General features: G+C 36.5%; 1 protein-coding gene across 10 annotated transcripts in view; it reads left to right on the forward strand.

Annotated features, from left to right (window-relative positions):
- Nucleotides 1–505: 505 nt before the first annotated feature.
- Nucleotides 506–12,008, forward strand: part of ATRX (ATRX chromatin remodeler) — a 281,986-nt gene continuing 270,483 nt past the window's right edge. For 6 of the 10 annotated variants that reach the window (XM_043897152.1, XM_043897156.1, XM_043897154.1 and 3 more), the window contains exons 1-2: nt 506–742; nt 7,858–7,947. Coding sequence is in view for 3 of the 10 variants with exons in the window: in XM_043897155.1 (XP_043753090.1) it covers nt 723–742 (20 nt within the window). In the remaining 7 variants the exon portion in view is untranslated. The remainder of the gene's footprint in view (nt 743–7,857; nt 7,948–12,008) is intronic. The other 4 variants (XM_043897153.1, XM_043897155.1, XM_043897157.1 and 1 more) reach the window with 1 other exon arrangement.

Below are 12,008 nucleotides of genomic sequence, written 5' to 3' on the forward strand. Positions count from 1 at the left end.
GACAGTAACTAATCTGACTGCAATGCTGGAGACCCAGGTTCTATCTCTGCATCAGGAGGATCCCCTGGAGAAGGATAAGGCAATGTACTCCAGTATTCTTGCCTAGAGAATTCCATGGACAGAGGAGACAGGCAGGCTAAAGTCCATGGGCTCGCAGAGTCCCACATGACCCAGGGACTAACACCCATAGTGCTGGGTATATATTAAACGCTCAATAAACGTATGTTGTTGTTATTGTTTTGTCAATATGTCAGGGAAAAGAGAGGATGGATTAAAAGGCATTTTCACAATAAAGTCAAAATACGTCACTAGCACTTTCAAGTCAATGGGACTGAATTGGACCCCCTATGAAAAGGCGGAGGGGATCAAATGACGTAGACCCCCTTAGCAACAGGCCCCCAAAGAAGGTGAATTTCTGTAACCAATAAGAATCTTCACTGCAGATAAGGCAACCAATGGACGACTGAAAGAGGAAGAGGGAGGACGCGCCAATTCTGCCGCCTGAGCCTCGGCCCAACAAAATGGCGGCGGCGGCGGCGTCGCTTTGTTTCCGCGGCTCCTGCGGCGGTGGCAGCGGTGCCGGCCTTTGAGCTGTGGGGAGGATCCAGCGCCAGATCTAGTGACGACTAAGGGTCCAGTGCATTTCTATCCTCACTGCACGCCGGGGAGCGCAGAGTGGCGCCCTACGGTCGCTGAATCCTACAGGGCGTAGAAGCGAAAACATGACTGCTGAGTCCATGAGGTAAAACACAACCCCGTCTCACGGGTCCCAGCTGTCTCGGCCTACGCGTTTTCTGAACCCGGTGTTTGGGAAAGCTTTGGCTTGGTGGGTTAGGCCTGTGTTTTGCTGAGCGGAAAGAGGCATCGTTTTCTCTTTAGGTGAGGAGGGTTCGGAAGTAGGCTCCAGTCCGGGGTGGGGGGGGGGGGGTAGGGGTTGAGGGGGGGGGCGCGGCCTGGTTTGTCGGACGCTTTCTTAAGCCTCTCCAAACCCGCGGAGCTTAGTTGAATTCCTCTGTTTATTCTTCGCTGCCTGTGGAACTGAAACCCCCAAGTGGGAGGCGGTTTTTGGTATCCTGATAATTCTTTCTAATCTTTGGGCCTAGAAACCGCGTGGGGAAGAAGAGAGGGTAGGGGGTAGGCAGAAGCGGGGCGAGAGGTGGGAGGAGGGGGAGGGGCGGTGGGGAGGATGTGTGATCCTGGGAAGACTCAGTGTCGTTTGTACTGCTGGAGACGGGAATACCCCGGCCTTGCGGAATTTTATTTTTTTCTGCAAACCCTGGGGACAAGCCCATTTTGTGGGGTGAATGGGTGGGTCTTGCCAGTGTTCCTTCTCTACTCCAAATCCTGAAGCGTAGCCCTGGATTTATCTCGGAGGCAAAGGGATACTAACGCAGGGTTTTGCTTCCAGAGGACCCCGGTGTACTACTTTTTGTGTGGTCCAGCTTTAATGGGTGGTAAGGAAGTCATCAGATGTTTCTCCATTTTATGGGCAAATTTTGAGCAAAAATAATTAGGCCTTATTTTTGTTTATTTATTTATTCCAAGAGGGATGGGGAACACGTTAACTTGGTTTGATGGGAAGTAAGATGTATTCCAAGGAAGCAGTGCCTGGCAGGCCACCTCTTACTAATCAACCACGTTTATATTAGGTTGAGGCTGCTTTTCTCTTGTGCTTCTAATTTGGCTTTTGATACTGTCTAAAAATATGGGTTGTTAATATGAAATGTATATCACTTTTACATAGGTGGATGGCTTGCTTTTCAGGCAGGTTGATATTTGACTTTTCATCCCTTGTGAATGCAGTAATTTTTTTACTGTTGTATTCTTGGCGCCTAATGGCAAAGTAAAATTATAGGGAGGATAGATCAGAAGTTCATATGTAGTTGGCAAAATGTGATTTTGAGTAACTATTAGGATCGTATATATTTACGTATGTGTATATATATGTGTGTGTGTATCCACCATCTTAATAGTATACAGGTTTGTATGTTTTTATTTCCTTGGTGTCTCAGACGGCAAAGCGTCTGCCTACAATGCGGGAGACCTGGGTTCGATCCCTGGGTCGGGAAGATCATCTGGAGAAGGAAATGGCAACCCACTCCAGTACTCTTGCCTGGAAAATCACATGGACTGAGGAGCCTGGTAGGCTACAGTCCATGGGGTCGCAAAGAGTGGGACACGACTGAACGACTTCACTTTATCTTTGTATGTATGTTTTTGGGCTTCCCAGGTGGCGCTAGTTGTAAAGAACCTGTCTGCTAATGCAGGAGACATAAAAGATGCCGGTTCAATCCCTGGATGAGGAAGATCCCCTGGAGGAGGGCATGGCAACCCACTCCAGTATTCTTGCCTGGAGAATCCCATGGACAGAGGAGCCTGGTGGGCTACAGTCCAAAGGGTTGCAAGAGTCGGACACGACTGAAGCCACTTAGCATACACACATGCATGTATGTTTTAGAGCATTTTAGCTAGTGTATAGAATTTGGGAATGAACCTATGATACTTATTATGTCTGTTTTCTGCATTAACAAGCAGTAGATGGAAGATGTTTTCCTTCCTTTGAGGGGAAAAAATGGACTTTAGTTCTCAGACTATAGATCCCTAGTTGTGTAAAGATTGTGGCTTTGTTTTCTGACTTTGTGTTCATTGTTCCGAGTGCAGTGAGCCTTTATTTAATTGATATTGGGCACATTAGAGGTACCCAGTACAACTTGTTGGCTAGTTATTATCAGGTGCCCATGTTGTTATACATGAAGGGTGTTAAATATGACCTTTAGATTTTTACTAAATCTCACAAAGTCTGCATTTAAAACTGTAGATTGACCTTGGATTTTCTCCCTTTCTTTTAGGGTGGACAAATTAATTATGTATAAACATTGTGAATAGAATTATTTTATGCAAGGGTCAGTTTTTCTTATGGGCCTTGAATTTTTGTACATATTGGTGTAAGAATAGTAATCATAACTAAAATTGAGTGCTTATTGTTGACCCTTACCCATGTAATTTTAATGAATTAATTTTAATTTTAATTAATTTCAAAACAGCTCTATGGAATAAGTACTTGGTGTTCCCCATTTTATGGATGAGGAAAGTGAGGCATGGAGAGAGCAAAGAAACTGATTAGTTATATAAATTCTAATTGATGGAGCTGAAATTAAACCCAGTCTTGACTCCAGAGCTTATGTTCTTAACCACAAGACATTAATGCCTCCTTGAGCTACCAGAAAGAATGTGATTATGACCATTTTAATTTAGTTCAAGTATTACAATGAAAGTTCATGTTAGCTGCTATTGTCATTTGTTGTAGGTCTTTGAGTTTGTAGGTGTTTATAATATTTTGCCTTTTATGTTCATATGAGATAGTAAGATAACTGAAACGTTTAATTTCAGGAGAATCTTAAGCTATGTGAAAACCCCCTTGCAAAGAATACATATAATAGATAGAAAGAATTAATTTTAAGAAGTGTGATGCTGTCTGATTATTTACTATGAAAGAACTCAAAGTGGGTGTTTGTAACTGTCTCAGTCTGAAGTGTTATTCATCTCAAGTCATAATCATAGGTGAAGGATAATCTGACAGGTAAAGCTTGAGTGAGTTAAATCCATAATACCACTCTTTTTAAAAAAAACTTTTATTAGAGTATAGTTGATTTACAATGTTGTGTTAGTTTCAGGTGTACAGGAAAGTGAATCATTTATCCATATACATATATCCACTCTTTTTTTAAGATTCTTTTCCCATATCAGCCATTACAGAGTATTGAGTAGAGTTCCCTGTTCCTTACAGCAGGTTCTTATTAGTTGTCTATTTTATATCTTAAATCATTCTTGATTTTCTTCTAATGTGAGGCAGAAATAATATGAACAATTCTATACATTGTCATTAATGTTATATTAGGGAATTGTTCCAGATTTTTTCTTTAATAGATCCTCTGTCTGGAACTTAAAAATAGGAGCAAAGATTAGTTTCTGATTTTTACTTATATTTTATAAAAAGGAACATTTCTGGGATTCTGTGGTGAAAAAATAGCCAAAAGGCAAGAGGGAGGAACATGAATTGGTGATTAGGCTAAATCTTATGTTGGCCCTGTGTTCCTCCATTCAGTACTGGGGATTTCAGTCTGTGGTTGGTTGAATCCCAGGATGCAGAACTGAGGATATGGAGGGCTGACTATGGGACTTGAGCATCTTCAGATTTTGGTATCTGCGGTGGATCTTGGATCCAAGTTACCCACATGGATACCGAAGGGCAAATATACACTGAAAAATCAGTGGCTCGGTCTTTAAAGTTTTTGTTACTGTTTTTAAAGAATTTTTTGTTATTTGTTTTTGCTTTCCATAAGATTGTTTCTTCAATTTTTTGGCCTGAAAGATCAGCCTCTGATTGACAGATAAACTTTCATTTATTTTCATGTAAAGATCTTGGAGATTTGATGGACTTGTCATTCTGAACCGTATGGCAATTTCTTACTTGAAAAGCTGAAAGCAGTATAACTAGTCTTAAATTTTAAAAAGTAGAAGTTGTCTAAATTGAGAGATGTTGAGAAAATGACTTAGAAAGTGTCTGTTATTGTGGTAGTCTACAGTGAGTTGCATACTAGCCTAAGTTTTGAAAAATGTTATCTGTGAAATATGTGCATTCCCACTGTGTGGAAAGCATTAAGCCAGGCCTGTGGCAGGGGAGTACATGCAAATTTTATAAAGGGTTTAAACAATTTTTTAATTAATTTTTTATGAAGTATAGTTACTTTACAATGTTGTGTTAGTTTCTAAGTGAATCAGTTATACATATATCCACTCTTTTTAAGATTTCTTTCCTATCTAGGTCACCATGGAGCATTGAGTAGTGTTCCCTGTGCTATCGAAAAGTATTGTAAATGTCAGCTCTTTGGTTATGTTATTGCTGGGGGTGAAAAGAAAGACATTTTTTATTTTAATCGTGATCAGGCCACTTCCCATTATTGGCACCTCTTGGCATAGTTGATCATGAGCTTTCAGTTTTATATTGTATTTCTAGAGATAAGTGTAGTACTTAAAGGTATTTTTAGATAGATTTAGGTATGTGAAATAATTTTTTTTGGTAAGAAATCGTGTTTATTTATGTGCCTGTTTCACTTTTGAAATCTGAATAAGCTTACAGATTGGATGACAGAATACAGGCAGTTCTTGGATTTGCATGAAGTCTGTTTTCTCCAGACCTTGAATGTTCTCTTGGACATTGGCAGAAGCTGTTCAGATGGGTTAAGCCATGGGAAATGAAATATAGATCTTCCTTTAGGAATGCTGAATATAACAGGGCAGTAAAAGGAGTGTCTAAGTAGGATCTCTCTGCACATGGTCATAACAGTGGTTCTTACAAGACAATAGACTAAAAGCTCTTTGGGGATCTTTGTTAATTTTTAAGTGTTTCAGGAGTGTAAAGAGTTCCTGAGACTAGAACTGCTGGTTGTAGAGGAATGAATGCTTAACTCTGAGCCAAACCTGGGTTTTCTAGTTGCAGCTCTATTGCTCAACTGATTGTGAACAAATCATGTATCCTTTCTAGGCCTCTGCTTTGTCATTTGCAGAATGAATTTGTATTAGATGGTCCATAAAGTTATTAAAAAGTCCTATTTATGTTAGTGTCTATCATTTTTTGACTTTGCCTTTTTTGGGAGAAGTGATGAGGGAAAATATCTTTCTTGAATTTGTTTGCCTTAAGACTTACACGGTTAGGATGCAGGTGGTTTGTTGCTAATATAATGTCATATTATGATGTACACAAACATTTATTGGGAAGGAAAAACTTTGCTAATTATTGTGGCTCAGATTATGTTTTTATTTTGAAAGATTACTATATCTAGTATTTTTCTGCTCTTTTTTGATTGGAGATGATACTTCTGAAAAGACCTATATTCTAGTAAATTGTGCTTTTTGCTCTGTAAACTTGTCAATTTTGCTCTCTAGCCACTGTTTTCAGATTATGTTTCTGAGTTTTGGCTTCAAGTAGCCATTCTTGATATCAGTAGTTCAGTTTTCTTGTCAAGTGTTAAATACAATATTTGTTTAAGAAATCATTGTATGGCAGTGGTATTCATGTGTATATACCCCATGCTCCATTTTTTTTTGGGATGCTTTATTAATTGATCAAGTATATCAACTAGGTTCTAGGCACTGTTCTAGCATATACAAAGGGTAAAAGGCAAAATTCCTGCCTCCTTAAAGCATTTTTAATCTAAGGAGGGAAATAGTAAATAAACATTTATAGAGCAGTGCTAAAATGGAGGTCTGTTGGTTGTGCTAGGGATCAGAATGAAGAAAAGCCTAATTTGGGGGATGTCTAGCAAAATTTTGCAGAGGAGATGGTATCTGTATTGGGTCTTGAAGATAAGTTAGCAGTTAAGGGTTGACTATGAAAAAGGGCAGTCCAACAGGGGGATTAGTATGGCTAAAGATTAGTCTTATTTTCTACATAGCAGAGGAAATAAGATACGTTCACAAATAAATTTGAAGCAGGATATAAAGGGCTAAATGCTGTGTTGGGTAAAAACTAAGTTCCTGTGGGAGTTTAGAGTAGGAAGACATTTCTAATGGGGTCCAGGAAAGGCTTAGAGATAGTATTTCAATGTGCCCTTGGAGGATACATACACTTTTGACAAAGAAGACTGGAGAAGGATTTCAGATGTGAGGTATAGCAGCTCAAGCAAAGAAATGTTATGTATATTAGAGTTTTCTAACTGAAAGGAGGTCAACTTAGAATCTTTAACTCAATTCCTGGGCAAATAATGGTATAACCATTGGCAACTAGTATTTTTTTCCAGCTTTATTGAGATATAATTGACATACAGCATTGTGTAAATTTAAGGTATACAGTGTAATGATATGTTATGCATATATACTTTGAAGTGACTGCCACAATAATTACCTTTTTTAAAATTATTGTTGGTGGAGAGAACATTTAAGATCTATTCTCTGGCAACTTTCAAGGATATAATACAGTGTTGTTATCTATAGTCACCATGCTATATGCTGTATATCAGATCTTTAGAACTTATTTATCTTATAGTGAAGTTTGTATGGTAACTTTTATGGCTCGATGATCTTGTAAAAGCTTGTGACTGAACCTGATAATTTTAGTCAGCAGAGCTGTTAAAAGCATAACCCATTTTTCTTTAAGATCGTGTAGAATTTAATGCACAGATTTTGAATGACAAGTGTTCAAATGTACCACTAGTTGTCTTTATTTTGGTCATTTGTCAGTTGACTTTTGGGTAACATTTGATTTCTAAAATCCAAAATCAAAAATAGTTTTTTTTTGTAATATTCAATTTATTTTGCTTATTTGAATATATCAGTTATTTTTTGGTTTATTTGATAGCATTCCAAATTTAGCTCTTCTATAATGCTTGTTTTGGAAAAAAAAGTGCATTTGTTCCAACAAGATTGCTATATTGGGTATCAATTTGAGCATAAGACAAAATTTGTATTTGCTTATTCAGGATTTTGTTTACAAGGTCAAGGTTCAGCAAACTATGGCCACCACAGGGACCTGTTTTTGTAAATAAAGTTTTGTTGGAACACACCAAACTCATTTGTTTACATTGCCCTGTGGCTGTTTTTATAGCAGAGTCTCAGAATTGGATAGTTGCAACAGAGACCCAATGACCCACAAAGCCTAAAATATTTACTCTCTGGACCTTTATAGAAAGTTTACCCTAGGTGAATGCAGGAAGCTGGACCCAGCTGAACTGAGCTGCATTAAAATACATGCATATACAGGCACATGCCTCAGACCTCTATCAGCTACCTCAGTTCACCCCTTGTGTTATGAGCCACACCCATCCACATCTATTGTTACAATTTTCCATCCGATTTCAGATAACCCTCCTTCCATCACTTCACAATAATTCATGAGCTGCAACCCTTCTGATGCCCACTTCCACAAGCAAACTTCAGGTCTTTTTCAAGGTAAAGTGCCATATTTATTGTTGTACTTGTGTATTTCTTAATCACTTAATGTGTGTAAACTGTGTAAAAATGTGCTATCATTTCTATTAGGTTTTTGTCTTTTTTAAAAAATGTGTCACCGATGATGTTTTTGGAGTATTGTGCTTCTAACCCCATTTTCCCCCTGAGTCCTATGGTGTTCATTGTATAATTTTGCATTACCTGGTGATTTTTAGGAACTCATAATCATTGCAGAACTGACTACTTGTCATCCTGCAAAAAGTATTGATTCATTCCCCAAATATATCTTGGACTGTGTGAAGTTTAAGTGAGTTAATGGACCCAAAACACTTAGGTTAGTGTGACATAATAATTACTCAAATATTAGTTGTTACTAATTACTATTACCATGTGCCAAGAACTGTTCTAAGTGCTGCTTATGTGAACAAGACAAGTTAAGGCTCCCCATGGAGCTTACATTATACTTAAAAAAAATCTGTACTAATTTGCATTTTGGCTTGTAACTCCCCCCCTCAAAAAAGATGTTTTGGTGTTTTTATAAATGATATTTTAAAAATGTCTATCCACGGATCAAAGATACTTAAAATAACTTTCTAGTCAATATATTATTCATCTCATGTACTGTTTTATTGAATGATTTTTGAAATGTTTTTTATAACTATAATCTTGGGTGATGAATTTGATCCTACCTTCAAGCAGATAAAGAATAATCATCGCCTTTTTACTCTATTTCAAAATTAAAGTTTCCCCCAAATAGGAGTATTCTCCTATATAACCTCATTATAGTTAGCAAAATTAGAAATTAACCTTGATACAATACTATTTCTGATCTACAGACCTTATTCACATTTTGCCAGTCGATTCTTAATGTCCTTCATAGTGAATTCACATTTTGCCAGTTTATTCTTAATGTCTGCCATAGTGAAAGACAACGATTTCTTTTCTCTGGTCCAGGATCCAGTTCTGGAACAGGCATTGCGTTTTGTTTTCATGTTTCTTTAATCTTTTTTAATCTGGAGTAGTTCACTTTACCTTTTTATCCCTTTCTTTCCCATTTTTTGAAGAACACTGGCCAGTTAATTTGGGTTTGTCTGATGTTTCCTTGTGGCTGTGTATTTTGTTAGAAATAGTATGAAGTGATATGCTTTTCTTGGCACATTTTATCAGGGGGCACATCTTTGCTTTTACTATATTTTAAAATATTTTTACTTTTAATACTAATATTATCAGCCCAATTTACAGATTTTAAAGCTAGTTTGATTAATTTCTATAGAGTTAGAGAGAATTTGCCCACCTCTTTATTTTTCTTGCCTTTCCCATTTCTAACTTTCCTCAGGTACCCCCAGCATTCAAATCAAAACACCCTATTTATGAATTTTCACTGTGCTTTCTGAGTATCTACTAAAAATAAAGAATTAAGAGTAAATGTTTCATATTAAAGTGACTGGACCTGTTAAGTATATTAAATAATACACTTCTCCTGAAGGCTGAATGTAGAGCATCCAAGAGAGCTTATTGAATATTTCAGTTTAGAGATAGAAGAAAAATATTTGATGGTACTAAATGATTTGAGAGCTTTAAAAAATACTCAACAAATCACTGTTCTTTTCTTTTAAGGAATCCCTCAGCAAGCATTATCATCATTTGTATAAACATTTAGTATTCCTCTGTTCAAGGCAATTTGTTTTTTCTAATATGGAAAAAAAAGAGATGAACTCAGACCAGTTTCCTCCTTTGAGGAGTTTACACTCCAGTAGGGAGTACTCTTGAGTTTTAAAGAAGAAATTATAAGGAGAATGTATTCCTGTTAAAGAGAAGTAAAAGAATGTTCAGTGGGTGAAGAAGGGAAAGAGAACCTTTGAGGTAAGAGTTGTGGTTAGATAAGATTGGAAAGTCATGTGTGAATTATTTTGCAGAAAGCTTCAAATTCTTGCTTAGGGGTTTGTACCTTATCCTTATATATAAATATGGGAAGCCTCTGAATGTTTTGAGCATCGGGGTGACAGATATTTGAATCCGTGCTCAACTATGCCAAATCTGTGGATTCTGCATCAGCAGATTTAAACAAACTTGATTGAAAGTATTTGGGGAAAAAATTCCAGAGTACCAAAGAGCAAAGCTTGAATTTGAAACACATAGGCAATTACTTAGATACCATTTATATTATATTAGGTATTATAAGTAATCTAGATAAGATTTAAAGTATAGGAGAAGAAGATCATAGGTTATATGCAAATACTTTGCCATTTTATATAAGGGTCTTGAGCATCCTCAGATTTTGGTATGGGGAAGTCCTGGAACCAATCCCCATAGTTACTGAGGAATGATTGTAAATTTAGGAGAATATAGTCATATACCTCTAATTCCCACCTCTTACCCCCCAAAATAATAGCACAAGCTAAGTATCAACTGAGACATTTTAGGTATGATAATATAGTAGTTTAGTACTTGAATTGCGGTAGAATGAACTTGGGCAAAGATGGGATTTCAAGGCAGATAATAATGACTTTTAGGTATACTTTCCCCCCCCTCCTTCCCCATTCCAAATGTAATATTAAAAGATTTAAATAACTTTTATTAGTTAAGTATTGCCATCCACTTAATACTGTTTTCCATGATTTGTCTCTGACATCTGAATTCTAAACATTGACCTGATTATTCTTGATGGGAGCTAGGGCTACATGACTTGAAGAATGAATTTTGGATTCAGGTCTGTTTTTCTGATTTTCTGCCTGTAAAATCTAAACTTTTAAAAATTGTAACTTTTCCTTTTGCAGAGAGAGAGAATGCCAGTTCTCTCCTAAAGACCCTTTTCTTGTAACCTCTCACAACAGAATAAAACTTTTTGCTTTGCTTTCTTGCTCTTACCACATTTTTGCCTTCTATCTCCATCTTGAAGACTCTGCCTTTGAGTGGGGATTGGATATGGCATATTGATGAAATGAACTGTATTTAATCACTGTGCCAAACAGAATGAAGCATTTCTTGAAGTTCCTTCTGGGAATTACTGATTTGGCCCACATGAACGTGGTTATTGCAATTAAAAATTTTTGAATGTTTCTTAGAGATCACCATTTATACATATTAAGGTAAAATGTAGGTCTTGTTCAAATGTTGCTGCTTTATTACTCAGATTTGTAACTTTTATCTGCATTAGAGCATTTATATCTTTGTATTTAAAACAATAGGCTGTAATTTGTTCAGTCCTCTATTTTTTCTTGAATATTTTAGCATTTTAACCACTCAAGGGTGTATAATTTAGTGACATTAAATACAGTGTTGTGCAACCATCATTATCTAATTCCCAAACATTTCTTTTACCCACCCCCCAAAGAAACCATGTGTCTGCCAATACTACTTCTCCATTCCCCTTGCAAACACTAATGTACTTTCTTTCTAGCTCAATGGATTTGGGTATTCTGAAGTTTTCATATAGAAGAGACCATACAATATGAAGATTTATCCATATTGAATCATGTATCAGCACTTAATTCCTTTTTTATGCCTGAATAATATTTTATTAGGATATCCTACATTTGTTTACCTGTTCATCAGTTGATGGGCATTTAGATTGTTTTTACCTTTTGGATATTGTAAATAGTGCTACTGTGAATATTTCTGTATATGTTTTTATTTGGACTGTGTGTTCATATCTCTTGGGAGGAGTAGAATATGCTGAGCCATATGGTTACTCTCTGTTTAACTTACTGAGGAAAGTCAAACTATTTTCTTTTTTTTTTTTTTTTTTTAGCATTTGTTAATATTTTTATTTTGAGTTGTAATCTATTACTTCAAAAAGATTCACTTCAAAAGAAATCCAATGGATGTTGACTTACCAGTAAAAAAGTAAGTCATCACTATATGAGTTATAATACAGGATACACAATAAATTATATTTACATGCAATGACTAGACTATCACACACACACGGTAAAAAAATACAGTATTTTATGTACATTTTTAAAGATTTACACTTTCATATACAGTTTATAAAGTTTAAAAAAGTTCTCTGTACAAAATCTCATGTGTACAGAGTTTATAAATCCCTTCTTTTATGGCTG

The sequence above is a fragment of the Cervus elaphus genome, chromosome X, assembly GCF_910594005.1.
Source record: "Cervus elaphus chromosome X, mCerEla1.1, whole genome shotgun sequence".
Classification (NCBI taxonomy): domain Eukaryota; kingdom Metazoa; phylum Chordata; class Mammalia; order Artiodactyla; family Cervidae; genus Cervus; species Cervus elaphus.